General features: G+C 38.1%; 1 protein-coding gene across 1 annotated transcript in view; it reads right to left on the minus strand.

The window, feature by feature from the left end:
* Nucleotides 1–10,823: 10,823 nt before the first annotated feature.
* LOC140149827 (monocarboxylate transporter 13-like) overlaps nucleotides 10,824–27,520 on the minus strand; it is a 41,630-nt gene continuing 24,933 nt past the window's right edge. Inside the window, exons 2-4 of the mRNA XM_072171863.1 lie at nucleotides 16,197–16,340; nucleotides 12,749–13,564; nucleotides 10,824–12,188 (exon numbers count right to left, since the gene is read on the minus strand). Coding sequence (XP_072027964.1) covers nucleotides 12,031–12,188; nucleotides 12,749–13,564; nucleotides 16,197–16,340 — 1,118 coding nt within the window. The 3' untranslated portion in view covers nucleotides 10,824–12,030. The remainder of the gene's footprint in view (nucleotides 12,189–12,748; nucleotides 13,565–16,196; nucleotides 16,341–27,520) is intronic.

The raw sequence follows: 27,520 nt of genomic DNA on the forward strand, positions 1-27,520 counted from the left end.
AACGTGCCCATTGGCCCGTATATAAAAACCAAGCTTTGTATCACTTTGGTACTTATACTACTTAAACAACATTTGAAGGAATTGAAACAACATGTGAAGGAATTGAAACAACATCTGAAGGAACTGAAACAACATCTGAAGGAATTGAAACAACATCTGAAGGAATTGAAACAACATCTGAAGGAATTGAAACAACATCTGAAGGAATTAAAACAACATCTGAAGGAACTGAAACAACATCTGAAGGAATTGAAACAACATCTGAAGGAATTGAAACAACATCTGAAGGAATTGAAACAACATCTGAAGGAATTGAAACAACATCTGAAGGAATTGAAACAACATCTGAAGGAATTGAAACAACATCTGAAGGAATTGAAACAACATCTGAAGGAATTGAAACAACATCTGAAGGAATTGAAACACATGTGAAGGAATTGTGGAGTGTTGTTACAACCCACGTCTCAAATATTAACATTTACAAAATCTTCCAAATGTGACTCCTTTTGGCAAATCATATATTTGGACACTTGGATTTATTTCATTTACCTAAAACCGAAATTTTATTAGTCCATTAATACTCCTGAGCACTACCTGCCGATCTAACATTGCCTCTGATTGGTCAATTACATGATATCTTCACTTTAATCACCAAATCAGAATGGAGCTTTGCAAATAATTCACCCCAATTTTTTTTGTGTGGTGAAATTATTCTAAGAATATTGCTGATTGGGCCAATTGATAATGAAAACTTCTTTTGGGCCAATCGGAAGGTAGTTCTCATGGGGTTAATATGTTGCACACTTTCTTGTTCTCATTTCAGTGTGTCCGGCACCGACTACCTTGAAACCCAAGGTATAGATTACTCAGACTGGGGATTGTGGCAGAATTTTGTCGCTATGACCGTCATGTGTGTTGCCATCTTTGTACTAGCTTATGCGAAACTAAGAACAATTAAAAATTTAAAATAGCCTATTATAAAATCATTTTATGTGATGTGACCAAGCAAAATCAGCCGAAAGTCGGAAATATTGATTTTCAGATATACCCAAACAAAGGAAATGGTTTCTTTTGTTGCCTATTGTTTTGGAAACACTTCAACTGTTCATATCTTTGGAACTAAATGTCCAATTTCAATGGGGGTTTCAGCAAAATGTAGTGATAAGAATGATCATATAGAAAACTGAAAATTAAATATGCTCAAATGAAAGTACAGTGTTTGATATAAAATTGATTGGTTGAGCCCATATTTTTGGTCGAGCTATGAGTTTTAAAATATTGGACGAGACGTAGTCGAGTCCAATATTTTACAACTCATAGCGAGACCAATAAATATTGGGCGTAAAGCATCCAATTTTATCATTATTATGTTTTGGATCCAATATTATCACAACTTGGATCCATCAAAACATAATAATGTGTAATATTGGTTAGGAAAACATGTCATTTGCGAGACTTTACTGACATATAAATAACCATTCGTCACCCTGCTAGGATCATTTTAAGAATAAATACAAAATATGATTCAAGCATGCATTTATTTACTAATTTTTGCACAAGAACATATGATGATGAAACAAATTTGTTACGTAACGGATGCATACTTGAACCATCATTTTGTATACTTGTTCTAAAAATTACCAGTAACTGCAGTTTCATGTGTCAATGAAAACAGAAATATATTCGAAAAATTACATATTTGAAAGGAAATTGGAGTCCAATGAAAGAAACTACGGAGCTACAATCTAGCTCAGCTAAATAAATGCTAATGACCATACAGGGTGATTCAAAATGAAGTACACTCTTCTTTGTAGTGCTATTGTACGAAATCTATAAAGAGGAATCCGTCTAAATCCGTCTGAATGTCTAAATTAAAAAAAGAATTGTTATATTTGCGTGTACCAAACTCGAGTTATACCCATGAATAAAACCACCCCTTTTTGTAGCTGCACACGGTCTTACTTAATATACACGTAATGTACCATGTGTATTGATTGGTATGGCCCTATATTCAAATTCAAAATCCATGCCTGTGCTGCAGTTTGAATCGATACCTCCTCGTATATGGATACCTCCTCGTATAACCATAATAACTCTTATAACTCACGTGACTCATTGTCCTCTCAATGGTCCAATTAAAACTAACTTGGGAAATCTTGCGAATTGCGAAACTCTAGTAATATTCACTTATGATCTAGCAGTTCGCGGTCTTCTGGATCTTGAAGCTTCAGACTGTCGGTTCATTATCTAGTCCCATGAACTAAAAAGCTTGTTCATATTGCTTCCTACCATGTACTTGGAATCCGATCAGCTGCATGCGGTAAACTGAAGATGAAATAGACGATGCACAGTGTCATCGCCCCGATATCTTCATGGCAGAAATCGCCATGGTAGGTTGAATCCACCGCCACGCATGGCCATTTTGTTCCGACCTGTTTAATAGTTTTGAGTCGCATAATGGGCCGAAGGACATCTGACTAAGGCTACTGACAATAGCCCGGTGACCATGGGTGACTGACCTCCCTAGTGTGGGAGTGACCATGGTACGCCCCGGGAAGGAACCACATCTGGCTTCTTTAGACGAAATCATTTACGGGAGATATTCATCATTTTCTACCCCGGTATCCAAAGATCTTCGTCTCATATCAAACTCGTGCATAGCACATTCACATGTATCGATCCCGGGTATTGATTTTAGTATCGCTGATGCACCAAGTAATTATTAGCCAGGCGATGTCGGTGTGCGATGAGCTTCACGGGGACTCGATAGTTTCTTGAAACTTTGTCGCCATAATTGAGGTGCCATATTGTGCTTTGCCCGTTTTCTTTGGGTGCAGTGCAAATATGGTAAAATTGCAAATTGAAAAATTAAAACAAATCTGTTGAGGCACGTCTTGAGGCCCGCTAGGCATTAATGATCAAAACCACACCTGCAACGCAACTTTATTCTGCATTTGTTTATCGCGCCATACCAGTTAATAGACTTATAATACATGCATAGGAAGAGAAACTGTGCAGCTGCAAAAATGGGTGGTTTTATTCAAATGAGTATAACTCATGTTTGGTATAAGGAAATACAACAATTCTTTTTTTTAATCTATACGTTTTAGACTCATTCCAATGTCATTTTCAATTACATCGGATTCCTTACAGATTTTGTACAAAAGCACGACAAACAAGAGTGTATGTACTTCATTTTGAATCGGCCTGTATAATGTACAACCTGCTGTGCTACATAAACTCCTCAACAAAAGTTTGGAAATTTTTTTCAAGCTTCTATATCAGATATTTCAAATTATTTGATATTGATTTATCATGCTCCAATTTTGATAAAATGTTTGGTATCCCAGGTGATAAATTCCTTACCCATTTGTTTTTTATTTTAAAATACTATATTTATATTTTGAAATTTCAGAATAAAACCCAACTATGTTAGATTTATAATAGGGAGACAGAATACTTTCAACCCTTTCCCGCAAATGGAGATTTGATTTGTAATTGATTGTTGTAATTATTTTAGTATTGTCAGGTGGCTGTATGATCTACATGCAATTAGTGTATTCACACATTTTTGACTGATTATTTAATTTGTTTATTTCAACTGTTGTGCAAATTTGTTTGTTATGATTTAGTGATTTCTTTTGTGATTTTTTGTTAATTAACACTGGATGTTTTTTTTAAACATATTATATAAATGGAGCTTTATTTATGTAAAGTCCAAAATACGCTGGCGAAGTTACGTAATTAATCGGATTAACTACCATAGCAATTAAGTCAAAACAATTTTGAACATATCGCGCTGCACTACAAGCAGGTTGAACTAATCACCTGTGTATGTCTGCAATCATAGATTGAATACAATACTGGTCTTTTCAAAGATAGTAATCTTACAGGTTCAAGTGATCAGCATGATATTGTTCAATGCAGAGGTACCGCCTGAACGTATCAGTGCAGCACGGTATACTCAAAAATTGTTTTGACCTATTGCTATGGTAGTTAATCCGATTATTACGTAACTTCGCCAGCGTATAGGATTCGGATTAAGGTCAAGACTCTGTTTCTTCGTCTTCCTTCAGTGGGTCCTTGAACCTGCTCATTGTCTGGTTTTTTAATTATGATTTTGAAATGGAATCTTGATCTTGGGATCGAATTGTATTTTTTCCTGAATGTATTTTATGCTTTCTCTCCCCCATCAGCTTCAAGTACAGCTAAAATACAAAAAACTGAAAAAAGAAAGTTGTACAGGGATAATGTTCTGTGTCTTCAAACTTTCCACTGTTCTCATCATCATTTCACTCAGCTGAAAATGATAAAAGTTTGTAGCAATGTTATTAATTTTCTACTACATTTTCCATTTATCCCTGTGATATGGAGTGTGCCAATCATCTCTATTATTTCATGCTTATTGAATTGCAGAAGGCAATTAAATTGACAATCTGCTTTCCCCGCTACTCTCACATAAGATTTCACACCACCAAATAGAATTATATGGTTGTGCGCCCTTAATTTTACTCATTCCCAATTTATGCATTAAAATGAGCAGAAATTTGCATAATTTTGGCAAAATTTGGATCGGTCATGATTAGTAATGTACCACAGATGGGAGAGATCCAATAACTTCTAATGATTTTAAGGGATGAGTTTATAGGAATAACGACCAAACAAAGAAATTCTTGTTTAAGCCGTAATATTGTAGTCTTTCAACCCTTTCACAACTTCAGCTGTGTAACTTACAAAAATTCCCGCTAAAAAGTGGTTCTTTTAATTTTAGAAAATACATTAATAATCGCATTGGACTTTTCGTACTGATCGTACTATAAGTGACCGCCAGCCTATAATGTTCTAATCACACTATAGACTGGGATTACATGTGACGTCATTGCCAGGCAATTGGTCTCTATTGTTCCTTGTCCGGAAACATGCCCACGCAGTCAGGGACCGTGCTTTTAAAACTCCCGCCAGATCACAAGAAGGCCATTGAACTGCGTAGTAGCCATACGTACTCATTGAAGTATAACGGTAGCACGTTCCCTTACCGACTCATTATTAATGTGTGGAAAGGGGTCAGGGACGGCATTCTGACCATTCTAATCCTTTCTTTTGAGGTCAATAGATAAAAGAAAGGCCTTGAACACAGGTGCCGAGTTGTAGATAATATTTAATCATCAAAGCTGATGGCATAAGAAATTTCGAGGAGGCAGCGCTTATTATTTCTTGTAAACACAATCTAATGTGGTACTCACTACATGTAGAAGGCCGGGCGGGTCTGCAAATTAGTGCATGAAGCTAGTAAAGATATAGCTTTATGTTCAGTTTAATCAATTAAAATACTATGGCTGGATATCAAAAAAATCGCGAGGCATTAAGTATTAATTTTTATATTATTATGACAAAATCCAGTCCCTTCTCAATTGAATAGGCTCCGAGATTAGACTTTCCTTTCCAAAAATAAATTATATGGCCTAGAGGACATGATATAGGCCTAATCTAAACCCATATTCGGTATCCAGAAACCTTCACAGTCTGAGCGGCGCTTGCACTCGCATCGCATTAAACTAGACAAAGTTCGCTAAACTGAGGCCTGCTTCAATTGCCAACCTTTATCGAGGGGCGAGTTTGAGGTTTCATAGTCATCTATTACCTATAACATTTTTCACCCCGATGTGGCAGTGATGTCAACGCGTTGTGAACAGCTGTTTCGCTCGCGCATCTATGCGGTGTCTTTAAGCGCGTGCGTATGTACACCAGCGCCATCGAACTCCAGCGAGTGATGCTGCGCCTAATAAAATTCGTTTCATATCTCTTTCCCGCCATGAGTGTCGCAAAATACATCATCTCCCCGGGGGAATACAGAGTTATGTTCATTGCATTCTGGAAAACGGACATTTCGGCTGGTGCCTTCATCACAAAAAAGGAATCCCCGATCATCACGATAATGGCGCGCGATCACGAACACCCGGCAAGCGGCAGAGCGTTTCAACCAATGACATGTCTTGATTGTGTCCGTTTGTCTGCAATGCGCGTGCGCCACGCCGCTCATTGCAACCGGCATGGTAGTATGAAACCAGCACAGAGGAGTAAGATATCTTACTCCTCTGTGGAAACCAGCTTTATACTGACGTGACCCCGGATGTGACGTCACTGTCGCATCAGGGTGAAATGTAGTCTCGGTACCAGCCGGTTTGTGCTCCTCCGTCACCGTTAGTGACGGAGGAGCACAAACCGGCTGGTACCAAGACTAGGTGAAATGGTATTGAACAACGCAAACCAGCCAAATTTGTCATAAGTTTGAATAGCCATTAGAACAACCGTGAATATAGTGTCAGAAAGTCTTACACATCTTAGTATAACCTTGTCGTTAGTGTGATACTGAATGCAGCGCCATATTTGGAATATATTCGTACACGGTGTGGGCAAATAGTTGCTCAAATGTAGGCTAAGTAGGTCTAAATCATGAAAATCGCTTAATCGGAATAATACTAACCAGTAACGGACACTGAGACAGCACTACGTTTGAAGTTTGAGGTAAGTAAAGCTTTTCCTTGTTATAAAAAACAAGGAAAAGGCAGTCATTTTTATCACAACGCGATATTTTAAAAAAGTACATTTTGAGAGGGCCTACGCTGGTTCTTTTGATTCTAGTGTAAAATCTGTTCATCACATGTAGTCCGATTTGGTATCTATGGTCTCATCAAAGTCTTGAGAACTCTTTTTGATGTTATGTTGGTTAACAAAAACGATACTGTTAAAAATAGCGGTATTTATGCAAGCGACGTATCTATTGTGTAAAATGCATTGAAAATTGTCGGCTAAAGAGGGCATAAATTAAAATCGCGAAGAGTAATAGCAACAATAACTATCTACATTCCAAGCGGAAACGCTTTTCAAAAACATACCACCTTTTTCGGGCAATCGCTGAAACCGAAATATGAAATTCCAGGCCATCTGTAAAAAAGTGCGTGAGCAGAAATGACCATGAACTTGGGTCACCGAAACAAGTGTTTATATTGGTGTCAGGCCTATCATAGTGATACAACAATTAGCCCCCAATAATGGCTTTCATTTGAACCGTTATTTGTTAAACTGCGATTTTTACTTTTTGAGAAATCAATGAATGCATCAAAAAACTTTTCGAAAGTCGATTTAAAATGGCATAACCCGTTAAGCAGCCTTTTCTTTACAGAAACACTGGCATGATTTTGCCTGTAAAATAGGCAATTCCCGGACATCGTAGACTTCGAGGGCCAGTCGTAAAAAATAATGACGGTCAACTTATATTTTTTCCCAGCCAGAGGGATCAGGCAAGGGCTGATTTCAACCATCATAGCTGTCGCTTAAAACTGAGTCGCTCCTATGAAGAAAAAATGACGTTTTCTTAAGGCAAATTTAGCACATATCTCTACGGGACTCTGATTTGGTGGTGTGAGATCATAAGGCTGTGGCTTTGTATATCCATGCACATAATGCATATCATATGATATTACCTAGCAGCAAATCCTTACCCAAAGAACCACGAGTATGGCCTCCCATCAAATGCATTATTGTGATTGAAAAGTTGAAACCGAAAGTCGGTTATTGCTAAGGTTCTTTATGTATTTGTTGTTAACAACCAAATGAATAAAATATAAACTATATTAATCAAATGTATTGTTGTAGTGAATGGTATAGGCTTATATTATTCATTATTTCAAGCAATAATAATCAGGCCCTTCGGAACCGTTGCGGCAGACACTTTTTAGCTTTAAAAAATAAATACAAATTGACCTAAAAAAATTGACCCAAAATAATCCGATTTTTAATGTCATAATTTTGCAGTTTAGTTCTATTAACTTACCGTTCAAATTGAATATTCATTTCAAAAGCTCAGGCTTTTCGATTTGTTTTTGCCAAAGGAACAATTTGAGACCAGTTAGATTAAAATTGGACCGTATTTCAATTGTAAACGCCCGTGGGGCCCAAAATTGACCTTTGACATTTTTGCCTATAACTCATGAACTACATGTCGGAGACTGGTCAAACTATACATTTTCTGAATCCTTATGATGAGAGCAATATAGGGGGGAGGATATGGCTGGGTGTGGTAAGGATTTGGTAAGGGGTTCATGGGTCAGGATGGGGAGGATGGGTAAATGGTAGAATGTAAAGTGTGGGGTTTGGGTAGGGGAGATACTGTTGGGGTGGTGGGTATGTGGTTGGGTAAGGGTGATATGGATGTATTGTTTAGAGAAGGGGTGGTGGGGTAAGGGAAAGTTATGGAGAGGGGTGTCTTGGTGGGGTCAGCATGAGATGGTAGGGGTGAAGTGGAGTAGGAGTTGGGTCAGGGTGAAGAGGAGGTGGGGTAGGGGTGGGGCTTTGGAAGAAGATAGGGTTGGGTGGGCTATGGGTGAAGTAAAGGTTGAGTAGAGTGGGGTATGGATAGTGGTTGGTGTGCTGGGGATAGGGTAGAGGGGGACAGGGTGTGGTAATTAGTAGGGCTGGGTTGTGGATAGGTGGGGTGGGGTATATGGCTAGTGGTTGGATAGGTGTGGGGATGGTGGGCTAGGGATGAGTAGGATGAAGTAATGGGTAGGGTAGGGATGTGGTGGTGGTGTGGGGGGGGGGTAATGATAGAGGTAGGGATTGAGATGTATGGGGTAAAGGGGTAGGAGAGTGGTGGGGTATGGAAGAGGTGTGGTAGGGGTGTTGTAAAGCTTTGTAAGAGTAATGGTGAGGTTGAGTGGTTGGGGTAGGTGGTAAGAGTGTTGGGTTTGGGGTGGGGTATGTTGAAGGTGTATGTTAAGGTAGGTATGGGTAAGGGTAGGCTGGATGTGGTAAGGTGTATGTAAGTGTAGGGGTTGAGTAAGGGTAGGGATGGAATAGGGTGGGGTAAGTATGGGGATGGTAGGGTTAGGGTTGTTACAACTTGATGTATGGGTGTGGTGTCTGGAAGTGGGAAGGAATGATGGGGTTCAGGGAGTGGTTGGCTGTTCATTGGGGTGTCTTGGGATGGGTTCAGCATGATATAGGGTTAGGGGTAAGGTTTGGTAGGGTGAGGTATGGGGTGGTTAAGGGATCTGGATTGAGCGTTTCGACAGTGGGACATGAGAGCACATCAGACATATCGAATTGCATTCTGAATACGAAGAATGTCTTTCTGATATCAAATAATTTTCATTTTTTTGAAGTTCATGATATAATACAAATTTTATGACAAATTATAAACATTTGACATTTTTGACATTTTTGATATATAACAGTCCTTAAATTTTATAAATCTAATGATATATTCTTAAAGTGTATGAAGCTGGGAGGAAAAGCCGACGATCAATTGAAAATTGTGACCTTTCATATTGAAGATATGGATTTTTCCCCAAAAGACCAAAATTTTTTTGGTGTTTTGGGGGAAAAATCCATATCTTCAATACGAAGGGTCAAAATTTTCAATTGATCGTCGGCTTTTCGTGCCACCTACATACACTTTAAGTATAAATCATCAGATTTATAAAGTTTACTTCGAGTACTGTAAATATCAAAAATATAAATTTTTAATCATTTGTCATAAAATATGTATTACATTGCGAATTTCAAAAAAATCAAAATTATTTGATATCAGAAGGACATTCTTCGTATTCAAAATGCTATTCGATATGTCAGATGTGCTCTAATGTCCCACAGTAAATACTATCCAAACGTTCACACCCCATCCCTTAAGGAGATCCTAAAAGGCAGGGCCGAATTTACCGGGGCCAGGCCAAAATTTGGGAGGCCCCAAACTCACCGTAAACATCAAAAGAGAAGAATACTTGTGTATAATAATTATTTGTGTAATGGTTTGCCAAATATGGGCATTATAGTGGTATATTTATGAATATTGCATGGTACCTGAAGGCAAAATACATGGATGGTGTCCAGTTTGGCTCGATTATACCGCATGGTCAATAATATCGAGGGAGTTTGATATTTTATGAATGAACTGTAGTATGAATGGTAGCACACCGCCATCCAGAGCCTAGATTCACTACGAAACAGTAAAATGCTTGGTTGAAATTACATCAGTACCTGAGTCGGTTTTTTAAGTTTTGTAATTTTTTTGCACGAAATATGAAGATAACTATTCAAAACAATATTACTTGTGATATTTTGGCCTAAATACATTTGTTTAGCAAGATACGGCTTTCGAAAGGAGTGGATACGTGCTGGTGGCCTATAATACCCGTGAGTGTGTGATTATTACGTAGTCAATTCACCACACACTGGTGAATGGGAGATGTCCTCCAACTTTTTCTAGTGTGTGGCTAGGTGGTGGTGGGAGGGGTAGGGATGAGGTTTGTTGGGTAAGAGCAACGGGCTGCAACGTTCATTGTTCTATTGTGTCTTATTAGAGCGCTGACATGTTGGAAAATGTTGCCAATCAATATTCATGAGAGTGTACATTCAACGTCCAGTTTTCGAAATTGGGAGACTTGTGCTTGGCAGGTGCGAAATACATCTGACTGGGCTCTTTAATTACGTAACGCACAGCGGCATTGATGTCATCGAATGGCTGCTCAGTGCTGTTATGTGTTAAGTTTCTATAATAATTATTATTACATTTATTTTCCTTTCTTTTCTTTCTCTGTACTGGTTCTTTACTAGGCCTACACTAACTTTATCACTCCCTCGCTCTCCTTCTCTCTCTTCTCTCTCTTCCCCCTCTTTCTTTCTCTCACTCTCCCTGTTCATTCTCCATATCCCTCCTATACCCTCTTCCTCCCTCATCCCCTCTCAAGACTTCTCACATGGAGAAGCTGCCCCTCCCCCACCCCCCTTTGGGTACGCCGATATTTCTATGCCAATCTCATTCTTAAAATAAAATTAAATGGACATTTGAAGAAAAAAAAACCTTTATAGGCCTATACTAGTGTATATGCAGCGATTACCATTATAGAGTAGGCCTGCTATATAAATGTAGACCCGACAGCCTTCACATTCTGATGTGTAATCGATCAGCTGGAGCATTCAATTTATTTAAATAAAGCGCATGAAGTCAGATGGGTAATAAAAAGATTATATCGACAACTTAAGCCTCCTTTATAGACTTCAGGCCCGCACAAGCGCACATTTGGGATACGCGAGTACAATGGTACCACTTCACACATGACTGCCCTTACACATGACTGTATTGTGGTCACTTTATTTATACTCGCCTGTTGTGTAAAGCGTTAATATGATGTCGGATCAGTGACCAATTTAATGGCGGAACCCCTTTGTTTGAAACAATGGTACCACTTTTATGAATAGCCTGTCGCAATTTCTAATCGGCATCAAAGGAACAAAGCATTACATCATATATTGCTACTCTACTACTATTGAAAGCTCTTTGGGTAAGAGTATGCTGGGATTATGAGTGTGTTGATTAGGGGTGGAGCATAGGGCAGGGTAGGGATTCATATGAAAAGGTTTGACTACAAAAACGATTCTCTTATGCATCTACGCACAGTTTCCACCTCGATACACACGAGTACACAAAAATTTCCAGCACAGCGAGAATGAGCGAGTCCAGTACCTACGCAGTCTGTGTTATACTACACGGTTGAGTGCATAGCATTTTAAGAGCTGTGTGAGATCATGGAAGAAAGAGATCTCTTATCTCTTTCTTCCATGGTGAGATCTATCCCTTGGTAGGTACGCCACTGCTCGTTATTATTTATTATAATGGTTCGATAAGAATACCGTAGAATTCCGCCTAGAAGCATATATGCCTCTAAACGAGGGTTTTTTTGACGAAAGATATGAAAGGCCAATACCCATCTCAAAAACATTGCAATAGATTGGTCTTACAAATATGCATGTTTGTAAAGCCGCCTTTATCAGTAATATAGGTGTTCAAACTCCAAATAACGTTTTTGTTGAGAGTGTTTGCCTCTTGTCTCTTGTGTCAAAAAAACCTCGTTTAGAGGCATATAATGCTTGTAGACGGAATTTTACGGTATATTGTTCTGAAAATTGACTGGCATTTGAAATATTAACCCCCTTTTAGATTCCTTCAGATTTATGTCCACAAGTTTTTAATTAATCTTTCTCTCCATCCACATTTCGTACCGCGGTCCACGTCCTTCTTTTCCTATCAGCAAAATAAACAGGGAAAAAGACACATGCTCCGAGAATGTAGGTAGCGCCAAAAACGTAGAACCCAAGCTTGTAATTACCAGTTATATCACGTATTGCACCTGTGCAGAAATGATAAAAAGAAACGACTAGCAATTTAAGGTCAGTTGTAATAGACATTAGTTTGATTGAAGCTTTTTTTTTATTTACAATTGGTATCTCGTACACAAAGTTTTTGTATCGATTGTAATTCCATTGATGATACGCACTGTTACGTAATCAAGTATATGATATCATTTTCGTAATTATGTGGTTTGAAAGACAAAGGTACAGTCTTAAAGAAATTCCATCCTAATATTCAATGGGGTCAAAGGTCAACTCTCGTTACATACTGACCACCCCTCGTCTATTCGCGCGGAAGTAAAAAGTTTGATTTCGCAGGTCGAGACATATATTGCACAAACCTGTGCACTTGCACGAGGTAATTATCTGTCATACACTTATGAACGATCAGTAAGTAGAAAAATATTAACCGCTGTATTCATAACTTTTAGTTTTGAAATTTATATAATTCGCGCGCACTGAAGAGTGAGTCGGGAAATATATATACACGGGACAAACTTTACAAGGCATATAAATCAACAATAGACTGAATATTCAATTGGTTTTGTTTTTCATTCACCTGCTAAATATGCTCCAGTCATGATTCCCAAACAATCCACGAATAGCTGCATCCCTACCGCTGTCGCCAATTGTGATGTCCCAGTCAGTTGAAGCAACATGACATACATGACTGTGAATAAAATACCCGTAGTAAATCCTGTGCCAAACGCAGACACCATAAACCCAGCATAGCTATTAATTAATGGGTTCACAAAAGTAGACGCGGCAGCTATTATTAAGGTTACTTCATATAATGTCATCGGTGATACCCTGAAAACGTCAACTACAATGCCTTGAACGATGCGTCCACAAACACTTGCAATGCCGAGCAACGATAACACAAATGCTCCGTCTTTAGAATAACCACTAATAGTCATCTGATTTGAAGAATGTATAATCGCAGCCGTGTAGGCCATATTTACGAAAAATGAAGTTAAATAAACAAGAACTAATATTGGCGTATCCATAAGCAGGATAATATGACTTGGAAACCACCCAGAGGAAATCCCCGATGATTTCGTTGCACCTGTTTCGTCAAACTGCTTCAGCGCTTTGTCATCTCTATCCGGATCATTCCAATCTGCTTTCTTTTCAGGACGACGAGATAGTTGATACGTTGCACCAATGGCCACAATGTGGACAATTAAGGCGCCTTGTATCAGGAGAGCACTGCGCCAACCGTAAGTTGAAATCAGAAAATTTATTAAAGGCGGGAGAACAAAGACACCTGAAGCACATCCAGCAAACGCTATACCTATCATGGTACCGCAGTATTTCGTAAAGTATGATGTGATGATTATTGGCTGGGATATGTAGACAAGAGATGCACCAAGTCCTGAAAGAAAAAAATAACGTAATAAATGGTTCATTAGTTCAAATTAACTGCAAGCCGAATACTATACTAATAGGAATGCCTTCTTCTCATTCATTGCATTCTTCTTTCTAACTACAGATGAACCCGGGAGATGAACCAAATTTCACGCATTCTTACACCTCAATGGAGGTCATAGTTGGTTCCCATCCCACCTGAAATGTGAAATGATGCAGCTTTGGTGGGAATTTTAAACCGCATTCCATTACCCGTAGACAAAATAATGATGAAAGTTTACAACAAAATGCAATATCAGATCGATTTTAAGCGGCTTTAATCCACCCAATTGGGTGCGGATCGGATGGGACACAGTAATGACCGAATGATTTCTGACCATCACTTGGCTCATTGGATTCGTCTATAGCTGGTTAGATTCGTAACGAACTAAAGTGATGGTCAGAATTCATTCGGTCATTACTGGTCTTTCTGCACCAAAGTTCTACACTTCTGCGCCCTGTAATGGAATATGCCGGTATTGTCTGGGATTCGCACTCCAATACTTACATCAGGAAACTGGAAATGGTACAACGTGGATATGCGCGCTTCGTCTTCCATGACTATAGAACTACCAGTAGTGTATCAGTCATGCTTCACCAACTACAATGGCCAACTATAATGGCCAATTCTAGCAATTTGACCTGCGGGTCACCATTAGAGTTTGAAATAAAACCTTCCTTTAACTCTACAGGAATGGCGTGCCCAGGCTAAAGTGGAAATGATGTACCGCATCACTTTCAGACTTGTTGATATTCCACAGTCGTACCTTGTTCCAACCGTGATACTACGTGGGCACTCAATGAAAAATCATGTGCCATTAATTGCCAGGACAACTGCTTACCAACATTCATTCTTCCCAGATGGAATCAGGTTCTGGAATGCACTTCCCCAGCAGCTTGTTGACATCACCTCCCTGAAATGCTTCAGAGGGCAGGTGCAGTCCGTCCAGCTCCGCTAACTAACTTCGAGTTTTTATCGCACCTTAGATGTAGTTCAGCACTGTAAATTTCCTGCACCCACCTTGCAAAAAGTACGAATATACGCTATGTGCGGACTGTACTATATTGGAGAAGAAGAACCGGTGTTGCCCAATTTGGTTGATAAAAGCCGCTTAAAATCGATCTTATATTGCATTGCGTTGTAAACTTTCACCATTATTTGGTCTACATGTAACACGGGTGATGGATGGAATGCAGTTTAAAATCCCCGCCAAGCCTGTATTATTTTACATTTCAGGTAGGATGGACCCCGTCAATGTCTGCCATTGAGGTGTAGGAACGCGTGACATTTGATTCGTTAATACTCCCCCTTCTTCATATTTTTGATCGTCATTAAAATCATGATCTTCGTCTTCATCATCATCATTCCAGCATCTTCTTCTCCCTCATCTTCATTATCTGCTGGTTATTCTTCCTCATCATGCTATCATCATCTTCTCCTCATTCGTCTTCATCCTCTTCTGCTTCTTCCTCATCTCTTCCTCCTTCGTTTTCATAGGCGTAGATCCCGGGGGATGGTGGACAAATCAAATATCTTGATAGGGGGATGATCAATACAATCAACCCCAATGGTGACTCTTGTATGTGGGTTTCTGACCAAATCAACTTCTTATGTGACGGTACACCACGAATCATCCGTAAAGTCGGCCAGGTCAATTTTGTTTTATGTCGTGTTTAGAAAATATATACTATAGTATCATAAGCTTTAAAATGGTATATCATTTGACTTCAAATGATATCCAGAAGCGGGGTTATGGTTTGCTGAACTCTGCTCCTTCAACAACAAAATGGTACCTTTTTCGATGCTACATGTGTCTCTACATTGCTGGTAATAAATATCAAACAGTCATAATTGGCGGTCATTTCAAATCATCCCCAAGTCAATGAGGTTCAGGAATGTCCTCTGATTGTTAATCGTTGGTTATACATACCTAGACAAAATACAAACCCACCACTTGAACAGGATTTTAGCCAAAGCAAACAAAGACTAGAGCTATTTAAGGATTCTATATAGGTAGGAGACTATTATCCTCTTCAGCAATAGGATTATTGATTGGTTTAAAGCGCTGTCAAATGAGAAACATGTCGCATCAAATTGAGGTACCTATGAATACGACCTTCACACACATTTTACACTGTAACTCAGAATTCAATTTGCCGATTTTACGGCTCATTCGTAGTGTCCGACATATTTGGGCATTTTACCTAAGCGTGCTAATTTTGCCCGCTTCTCATGAGTTTATTCCAAACTTTTTTGACGCAAGCATTTGTATAATCAACTTTTGTCGCCAAAAGGTGCTGGATTCATTGTACCTCAAAAATATTTTAAACCTGCCCCCCCCCCCCCCATGTCAGGCGCCACTGTTCGTCTTTATCCTCTCCTGCATTTCCTTCTTCCATGTCTTCCGCTTCCTCATCACGAAATTCATGATTATCATATCCTCCTAATCCTCCTCCTCCTTCTTCTTCTTCTCCTCCTCCTCCTTCTACTTCTTCGTCTTCATGCTTCTTCACAAACTTTCAGTCCGCATCTTTCTCTTCCTCTCCTCCTTCTCGTATAATTTACGTGTTGGTCAAGGCAAAATGCGAATCTTACATACCAGGGATAATGCCAAGAGTGATGAACAGTGCCCAAGTTGAATTGGGTAAATAGGTGGTCATCATTCCGGCTGCTTGCAATGTACCTCCTGCCATCACAACCCACCTGTAGTGGACGTTGTTAACCACAACACTTGTCAACGGACCTGTAAATATTTCCAATATAATAATTAATGAAGAAGGGGAGCAAAGAAAATTTGGCTCACGGGATTCGAACAGGTTACCGTTTTATTACGAGTTCAGTGTTTTACCATTTTTCCAGCGCCGTGATGGACGGCGATACTGTATACTCATACCTTTGCTCGTATCGTTTTTGGCATATACAGGGTGGTCAAAAAACAACTTTACCCAATTTCAAAGTTTCATATCTCAAAATTGAAAAATTGTTTTTGCACATTCTTAACAACCATCTTTCTAAGAGTATTCGCTGAAAAAATTAATGAAAAAAATTAAATTACAAATGTAGCGGCAGTTTTAAGACAAATGGTCAAATGAGTTTCAAATGGCTGCTGCGCCCACAGCACATTATGCATCGAAAGTGCTTTTCCACCCGATGGTACGCAGGCATGTTGCAATTTTCAGATGGAATTCCGGAACGGGACGTAAAATACCTATAAATTTACGTGGCTTAAGGGATCTTTTTGTTGGACATGAGAGCACATCAGACATACCGAATTGCATTCTGAATACGAAGAATGTCTTTCTGGTATCAATTTTTTTTTAAATAAGCCGAATCGCCATTCCAACTTCCGGTTTTCGCTGCGATGAGGTCATAGGTCAAAGTGTCCTAAAATTGCAAATTGGCGCGAGCTACAAATTTCAAGTTGTCTGTAAACAAACAAATTGAAAGAGTCGCGGCTTAGCGCAGTACTGCCAGTAGGTGGAATTTTATCGATCGTCAATTATTACAACAGGAAAATGGAGCCCAGCATTGACCTTGAAACCATTGGTACGTGGAAAACCTCTGCGGTTAAAGAATATTTAGCTGCCAGGGGTTTTTCCACCAGTGGCAGGAAAGTAGCTGAATTGAGGGCACTAGCTTACGCTGCCGCTGTAGAACGAAAGCCTGTGCTCCCTACATCTGCGGAGGAACTCCGAAGTAATGCAGATGACTACCATGGTTTATTGTGCACCGAAACTGCCGTCCTGCCCGACCCCCTTGTGTTGGAGAGTGGGTGGTTGGGGGAAGAGATAGGCGTGTTTCAATGGCCACCTACCAGCCACATAGAGCTGGCCACCTATCTCTCCCTTCAACAAGGTCAACAGACAACGCGCCTCCTCTCCGATTACAAGGAGGGGAAGGCCTTCAGTTATTTTTCGTCTAACTGGCTGCAGGAAGTGTATTACCACCCCATTGACGACGCTTCACCAATAGCTTTTGTGAAAGCGAAGTGCACTCCCTCGGAAAACATAAGAGGTGCGCCCCACATAGCGTGGATAAGTTTGTTCAAGGACAGTGGCAGTATAAATTCGGCATATTGCACCTGTTTTGCAGGGTGAGTACTATGAAATATTTTGTGATACTTTTAGTATATATCTGTAGATCTAGCAGGGCCGTAGCAAGCGGGGCGGCCGGGGATGCCATGGCCATGATAGCCGCCCCACTTTTTAAGAAATTTGTTATGTTTTTAAAGCTAGCTAGGCTAGCCTAGGCTTGAGTAGTCATGGTAGTAACTAGAACTAGTGCGAAGTAGGACTAGGAACAAGCTGTCATGGCTGTAGTACATTTTTTTAGGGTGGGAGAGGGGTCGCTCTATCAATACAGGTAAATTTTAATTCTTGGCCAAGATCAAACACTATGATGAACCATGGAACGCTAGTAGCTCAGCCTCCGCAATAAAAACACACGCACATGCCACATAGCGTGGTACCATACAGAAAAAAGCATACTGCGCCTTTTTTACATTGTCATTGCGTACATGTCGATTGTACGTTACTTCATTTACCTGTGTACCGGTAGTAGAAAAGATGTTGTTGTTCCTGAGAGTGAGACTAGTTAATGTACTAGTATAGGCCTACCCACTAGTCTCAGGTTGTACTAGATAAGCTTAAATTTAAATGCATGATGCATATATATAGATGTATCATAAAATTTACTTTTAAAAGTTAGGAAACTCGGGTCAAGCCTGCTTGAAAATAGTCTAGGACTCCGGAGTATAAACCTACCGATACATTATTTTTACATGTCAGGTGCTAGCCATGAGGGCCCACGACCCCTGCCTGGCGCGCGTTGGTCAGGCTTCATGATATTTTTATCATAATACTATTTACAGAGTGTCTGTCTGTCCGTGCACTATCGTGTGCGCGCGTGGTGCGGTATCGCGTGCACGCTGAGTACAAATGGTGCGTTGGTCATGCAGGCTTCATGATATTTTTTATCATAATACTATTTACAGAGTGACATGTCTGTCCGCGCACTATCGTGGGCGCGTGGTGCGATATCGCATGCACGCTGAGTACAAATGGGTGTGTGCGCGAGTACCGACGAGTGCAGTGCACTCATCGCAAAGCATTACAGTGTGACTAACAGGTGCATCTCATCGGACCAATAGGCCAATTTTCAACACTAGTCGTTCACATTTCTCCCGATTGATTTCATTATAGAAACACTAACAGTGTATACGGTATGTCACTGATCAATGATTCACATCACGCATGCGATGTGTTTATTCAGCCCTCAATCAGTGAGCTCAGATAAAACCGGGGAGACCTGATTTTAGTATAAATGTTAAATTTTACTGTAATAAAGGCACTTCAGGCTTAGTCTTTCACATGTACACCAATGACCGCAAAAGGGCCATAGCCAAAAATGGTCATCACTCAACGTAAAATTTAGAAATTGTCACAAGAGTGAATTTCTTCTCTTAATAGACTACTTACCAAAGATTACGAATCCTGTTTGTCCGCCAATTTTGGAATGCAAGCAATAAAATACACATGTAGCGCCTCTCGGCGTGGCGGGACGGAATTGTTGAATTTGATGTTAACTACATATTAAAAATATAGAATTTTTTTGTTTATGGTATTTATAAAGGTCTTTGCAAAAATAAAGAAATAAATTAAAATATGTGTAAAAGTCCGTCCCGCCACATTTTGAGCTGATGATGGCTTTTTTTCTTGATTTTGACATGGTGGACAAAATTCCGTCCCGCCACATTGACATGAGTTTTAAAAATTAATGAACATACAATAAAGAAGGTCTATCAATATTCTGTCCCGCCACAAACTGGAATTTTGGCTCTGGCCCAAAAAGTAGAAATTTGAAAAATATTGAGGGCGTCGCTGTCCAGAGCAAATCACACATGCGGGCTATTCCAGAAATTAAAGGCATCATTCACCCCTCCAAAGTAGACATGGGATTCCAAAAGTTATTCACAATATTTTGCTCTGTGAATTCACCCGGCCCCCGGTCATTTATAGGCTCATTAATAAGGGAAGGGGTATGAACGTTTGGACAGTATTTATTGTGGGACATTAGAGCACATCAGACCCCGGCATCAGACATATCGAATTACATTCTGAAATCGAAGAATGTCCTTCTGATATCAAATAATTTTGATTTTTTTGAAATTTTATACGCAATTATTACACATTTTATGGCAAATGATTAAAAATTGACATTTTTGATATTTAACAGTACTCGAAATAAACTTTATAAATCGGATGATTTATATTAGAAGTGTATGTAGGTGGGATGAAAAGCCGACGATCAATTGAAAATTTTGACCTTTCGTATTGAAGATATATGGATTTTTTTTCCCAAAACACCAAATAAAATTAGGTCTTTTTAGGAAAAAAATCCATATCTTCAATATGAAAGGTCAAAACTTTCAATTGATCGTCGGCTTTTCATCCCACCTACATATACTTTATGACTATATCATTAAATTTATAAAATTTACTTCGAGGACTGATATCGCAAAAATGTGAAAAATATCAAATTTTAATAATTTGTCATGAAATTTGTATTATATCGTGAATTTCATAAAATGAAAATTATTTGATATCAGAAAGACATTCTTCGTATTCAGAATGCAATTAGATAGGTCTGATGTGCTTTCATGTCCCACAAAAAATACTGTCGAAATGCTCAAAACGCTCATTCCAGTTTCCTTAAAATGAAATGAAACACTTAGTTTCCCGTCACATTTTTTTCGGTGAAATATGAGGTCATGATTTCATTATGTATAATATTCAACTTGTACTAATTTTACTGTTTGTTATTTTTAGTGTATATGTTATCAAGTTTGATATATTGCAGGATTTGAATGTATTGCCAACTATTGTATTGCCAACTTCATAGTTGGCAGCCAGAAAGAAAGGAAACCAATCCAGTGCAGTGATCTTAGCCTCATACATGTGTTAGCTGAGAGCAAAATGCCAAGGACTTGTTGTCTGTTGCCTTGACGTGTTATACTTCAGTCACAGCAATGACAACAGGGGTTTGGTATTTGTTGCATAATCATCAACCGTGAGCATGTAGTGGCCTGGAGCAAGACGTAAACAACAGAAAGGTAGTTTTGTCTTCAAAGATAAGTAGTACAATTGATACAGAAAGAGGATCGACGACGACAACCTTAAAGAATGATGGAGTCCAGAAATGTAACTAGTTTCATTTCTTTACCAATACGTGGTTATCGTGGTGCCAGAAACGTAATCCTGTTTATAAATGTTGACAATTTGGAGTAACACAAATCCAACGATTCTTTGATACCAATGCTTCAGACCGATGTTTTTTAAACATATTAAATCAAGCATTCCCGCCTCCCTAGCATATGTCTGTCCGTACCGACTGGTTATTCCATATTTTAATCAGATTAATTAGTAGCTCAATGAATTTTTTGTCATTTCAGCCTTGGTCAAACCTGCAATCACATCGCAGCTATATTGTTCAAACTCGACTATGCATTTCAAAGGGGATGGAGTACCAGATCTTCATGCACGTCACAACCGTGTACATGGAACAAACCTAGTAAAATTCAAAGTACCACCATAGACAAGATTCTAGAAGGCAGAAGGATAGCAGAGATGAAATGGTCCAAACCTCATTACAGGAAAAAAGGTATAAATGAACTTTTAATGAACAAAAATCATCCTGTAGCTCAGAGATGCAACTTGAATTTCCTGATTCAGGCTTTTCTCAATTTCTTTTATCCTGTTTTAGTGCCATTCTGCAATTCTGGTCATTTGTATGGGATACTGCTTGCAGGCTTATTCAGGTTTTTTGTCAAAAGTGGACTTTCATCTCTATGTAGATGTAGTACCGTTATTATTTATATCATGACTAACTGCCAACCCCACAAACCTGATATTATGGGGCATGTCCCCCGGTGTCCCCCATACTTTTTGGCAAAATGACCCATTACTTGTTCTCTTCAGCCACTTTTGAACAATTTTGGCTGGTGGTTCCCCTATACTCTTCAAGCTGGATTGGTGCTAATATCATCTGTAACAAAAGATCAAACTAAATCATTATCTAAGTGCCAATAAATTAAACCTCTTTGTTTCCATCACTTAATTCACATGATTTTGGCAACCTGGTACCCCGGTACATATTTTTTACGAGGGATGATTTGAAGGCTTTTTTCTTACTGAAAGCCCTATATCCCCGTCTATATCATGTCTTCTGACTGTAATTTGTTTTTTGTAAAATACTTTCATAGAAAAAAGAACCCGGACATGTTAAAACTAGAATTTGTTTTTTTATGCTTGCACCCTGTATTATTTATACACACCCTGTATTTAATAACATTTGATGTTAACATATATATTCTGCATTCTATATGTACATTGTAGAGTCAGCTTTTTAAATATGTTTATGCATGTTTTAAATTGGACATATGGAATAAAAGTTATGTTCATTTGAATAAGAATTACTGACTTTTTTCTCAATTTGAAAAGTGTAACTTTTTTTCAATCAAACTTTCCTCTGTCATTTTGCAAGTATACCGTATTCATTCCAATAAGCGCCCATGCCCCTATAAGCGCCCACCCAGGGTATTTTCAATTTGCTAAAGGGTATCATTAATGTTAAAGTGACAGATAGACGTTGATACAGAGAAATAGCTGGAGGACTGCACATCCTGTGTAAACTTGCAATTAGAGAATAAATGATAGGAATTTTTATTTTGCCTATCCTCTACCGTGTGATAGACGACAGGCAGGTCCAATATTTTGAGTAGTGGATGCCGGCGCAGCTGGTATCCACTACGATAAAAATATTGGACCTGCCTGTCGCCTATCATAGGTAGAGGATAGGCAAAATAAAAATTCTTATCGTTATTCTCATTCTTAGTCAGTTAAATATTATTTTAATAACTGCAAACTATTTTTTAAAGCAAAAATTAAGTTACCGTCATAAAAACTCCCCCTTTTCTAAAATGAACGAAACTTGTTTTGTCACATCTTTTGTTGCGCGTACTGCTAGCGCGTGCGAGTATTCCGCACTGGGTCTACGCATACAACGCGATACATGCGCGCACCTCTATGAGCATGTTACGCGTTATCAACACTCTTGATGACGTGGGGTCGTCTACAGCCTGATAGACGACACCCAAAATCATGCGATTGTCCAATCAGATTATGTGTCTACTAATAAACCACTCCCACTGACTAAGAATGCATTTTCAACATCAGAAAAGCTGCTAGAATGTGTCAGGACCCTTTTATAACATAAATTCGTCTCTGATAAACACCCCTCATGAAAGATTAGGTAAACCAGGTAACAAATAAGTGCCCACCCAAAATGACTTTGTTAAGCACCCTGGGCGCTTATTGGAATGAATACGGTACTCTCTGAGAACCGCACGTGACAAAAATCACAATATTTCCATATGTATACACAAAGAGACATAATTTATTATATTATGCCAAGATTTTCAGTCACAATGTGCATTTTGGCTTTAAATTTGTTGTACAGTATAGATAGGAAAAGTATACATTTTTGGAAAGCTCCTATCACAAGAATCCAAATATGCAATTATCAAAAATAATTGTGGGACACACTCTAATCTAAAGGAAATATGTTCAAAAATTTAGATCATGAGCTTACCTATTTTTTCACACCCTGTATCACCACTTCGGTCAAGCTCAAAGTGTACGTGGTCTGCAACATTAGATTTCTTTTGAGGTGTTTCATAACAGAAGCAAATGCAATAAATTATCAGGGTTTTTCATAATTTCACCCTATGTTCTTACGCACTCTGTATACTAAGGGAGTGCTCAGAAAAACTTTAATGGTGGGTCTGGAAAAAAAAATTTCATGTTTAAAATTTTTTACCCCCCCCCCACCCATCTTCATGAACCAAAAACTTTTTGACCCGTCTTTAGGACCTAAAACTTTTTGACCCCATTATAATGACAGAGGACAGAGGAAACATATTTTCCATATATACAAAAACTTGTGGAATAAAAAAATGTAGAAATGCTTTGTCATTTTGTAAAGTAGCTCATTTATAAGCATGTTTATGCAACCCAGTATTAATAAACCATCCATTTATGATTTCATTCAGTGACAGTGGAAGTATTAACAACTTAGGGGGGGTCGAGACGAGTATTTTTTTTCTGATTCTACTGTGATGACAATTTTAGACTATTTTAGTCCAAAATGAATGTGTATTTTGCTATTTGATGGGCCAGTTCGCTCGAAGCGCAAAATTTTGCAATTGGGTCCAAGATCTGGTGATTTTCAACATGCTAAAAAAAGAAGATGCTCAGGACAATTATTGCTGTATTATTTTTCTTTTAAGATTTTTAGGGGATCCATGTCCTCCATCGAAAAAAAATAGATGGGGGTATGTACCTCTGTTCTCCCGCTTCCAATGCCTAGATTGGAATGCCACATGATTTAACTGTAAAGAAATATATGGCCAAAATACAGTGATGATAATCTGTACTACAAGGGCCTAAATTACAAAATTACAAATTAAAAAAATGTAACATGTCAATGTCAACACTAAAGAAGAATGAAGATATTGCAGTCTTTTAAAATTTTTATTTCCCCCATCTATGTGCCAAAAAACTTGTTAACCCCCCACCCCTGTTCATACACCCATAACTTTTTTCCCCCCCCCCCCCATTCATAACTCTAAAACTTTTATTTCCCCCTACATATGTAATTCCAGCCACCCAACCATGGTATTTCTGAATACTCCCTAATTTGTTTTTTGCAGTTGGTTTCCTTGGAACATTTAGCTTTCTACAAAATGTATTCTTTGCTGTTATTGGATCTATAATTTTAAATAGATGCGCGATCGAGTATCAAAATTTATTGATGAAACAAAGTATGACCACCTCAAGACGCATGGCCATAAGTATGTACAGGGTGTCGCAGAATGATGTATACCGTGTAACCCGTGTTTGAACAAATTATCAAAAAAATATAGTCAACAGTGTATCTAATTTTAATAATGACACATATGTTCTCCTACTGATACTGTGACTTTCATGGAAATAGCTTGATTCGTTTTGGCATGATGCTGCTATTTACTGAAAATGGACGAAAATGGCATGTGTGTAATTTAAAGCGCAAAGGCTTCATAACACATGGATCCTTTATCACCATTGTCCAGCCGCACTGTGTAATATATTGGAGAAATCCTACATTCTAATTGGGCCGTTTCACAATCAGGGTACATTTCAAAATCCATGTTTCTTAGCATCCTGCTGCTTAATAATGAAAGAAGCTGTAGGATTTCTTTCAATTTATAAATGAAGTATGCCTACTCCCCTTAAAATCACACATAACAGAAATCACACAAATGCCTTAGTTTTTTCATTATATGGTGAAAAGATCACTTTTTTTGACATTTTGCTAATTCATCTTCAAAAAGCACATTTTGAAAGCTGTAATTTATATAGTAAAGGAATTCTAAATTTACTACTGGGTGACATTCTAAATATAGTTATATGCACCTAAGTTTTGAAATTAAAATCATTTGCATATTTTGAATCACAGAAGAAAATGCGACCAAAAGAATTAAGATTTGTCAAAAATCTCCAAAATAATGTCCCCTCCTTTACATTTGATTTTATGAAGCACTATCAATCAATTTAAAACCCTTCCAAATTGTGCAGAATTGGTGAAAAGTTTCATGTGTATCCTGTAATTCAAAGTACCAAAAATCATGATTGTACATCAAGTGGCGGAGTGGGGACGAGTGTTACCAAGTGATGTCAAAAAAACCATGTCCCCTGCTTTACAGCTCATTAGTCTCTCTGCAATATATTTTTGCAGTTAGGTACCATGTTTTTAAATTACATTTTTAATAGCTCAAGGTGCAACCATTGTAGGGATTTTTTTTCTTTTGCCACATCCAAAAATGTCCCCTCCTTTACGCTTAATAATACAAAATCATCACTTCGTTTAATTTTATATATTCCCACACGGATAGAGTGGTGAAAAGTAGTTAAATTTCATAATAGGAACTGCTGATGATAATTAAGTGTGATTTTTGGAGAAATAATTTGCAATTCCAATTTTAAGATTTCAGCCTGTCCAAAAAAATGTGCACCCCTCCTTTACGATCAATGTTTTTTGCATTTTATTCAAATAATAGGATTGTCTTTGTTTGAACTAAAGAAAAGTGAACCTAGGAAGAGGGGTTGGATACTAACAGACATAAAAATATCAAAATCCACTTGGTCAATGTTATTATTTTGATTTTATGCTCCAAATAGTCAACAGAACTATGTAAAGTAGGGGACATTTTTTGACACATTTTCCTTCATATCTCAAAAACGCTAAGTATAGCATGACCGCCTAACTTGAAATGAGACAAGATACTAACACACTGCTTCATGCAAAATGCATATTTGTGTAGATTTTACTTGTTTTGGTAAACTTGCAAGTAACTTCTCTTAGTCAAATTCAATATTTGAACCACTTCCATCAGTTAACATGATTCTGCAAAAAATTGATGTTTATACATAATATACAATCTGTATATCATTTGAAAGCTATATTTGTCAGCTATAATATTAGACAACTTTGGAGTTGAAAAAAAAAGGCAGTATCAAATCATTGTAATGCTGTTTGTAAAGTGCTTAAGGCCAGTGTAATGGGAGAGAACATGGACCTTTTCGAGCATCATTATTTCTGAATTGTATGTCAAAAGTATATCAAACTATACATTTTTGGAAAGGAAATGAGTCAAGGAATCCCATGGTGACGTCGGATTTGTTCAAAAATCTCGAGTTTTTGGAAAAAATCACAAAAATTCACTTTTTTTTGTGACAACTTAGAAAAAAATCCGCTCGAGTAAAAAAAAATCAGTTAGCTTTTCATAAAGAAGAGACATGAACTTAGGGAAGGTTTTTTATTTTTTTGAAATTTATCTCTTTTTTCGTTTTTTTTATAAAAAACATGTGAAAAAAGCAATTTTGTCACTCTATTAAGCTAAAATTGCACAGAATGGTGTATATTTTTGTTTAAAACAAATATTTTGAAAAAATGAGAAAACCTTCCCTAGGCTTTGATGTACTCTAAACGATAGTGCAAAAAGTTTACCTTTTGCTTGTATATTTTTCGAGTTATCTTGTCACAAAAATCGTGCAATATTGTCAAAAGTGAACTCTGAGAAATCGACGTTTTAGTAAAAAAATATCAAAATTATGCACAAAATGTCCTTATATTTTAAAACGGTAAGACTTCCACGCTTGTAAAAGCTGTATCTGGTGCATGGTCTAAATATGCATTTTTTTGCACCAATAAATCTATAATGTCTGCTTTAGTGCGCCAAAATTCAAAATAATTAAAAAATCTAAGTGGCATTTTGACTGCAAATTTTTGTTTTGTTTACACCACATTTGCTGGCGTGAACAACAAACCGAATGCGCCTAGACGTGCGTTGGACATACGCGCAGAGAGTTGCGCCTGGCGTCACGCTAAGCGAATCGCGCAGCGTAATCAAAAATATTTCGCATTCAAGCATTTCTGACTCATTATTTCCGCCAATTTACTAAGCTGTCTTGAGCCATGTGACTTTTTAGAGTTGAAAAGAGTGAAACAAATCAAGCAAAAATACGAGTAAATATTAGCAAGTTGTATTTTATCAGTTTCAAGTGAAAGAATATATCTTAGTGTTGATAAATATCAAGAAATCTCAAATTCGGGCGTGAACGAATGTGTCTTCCATTACTCTGGCCTTAAGTGGCTAAATAATTGTTAGAACTTGAAAATTTGATATATAACCACTTTAACATTTAAAACAATCACATTAAGATACTCTGATTTTGCACCCTCGTGACACCCACTTGTGTACCCGGATTGTGAAACAGCCCAATTATGATTATGAAAACACCAAATTTGGTACAGAATGATGTAGAA

This window comes from Amphiura filiformis, chromosome 4, assembly GCF_039555335.1.
Source record: "Amphiura filiformis chromosome 4, Afil_fr2py, whole genome shotgun sequence".
NCBI lineage: Eukaryota > Metazoa > Echinodermata > Ophiuroidea > Amphilepidida > Amphiuridae > Amphiura > Amphiura filiformis.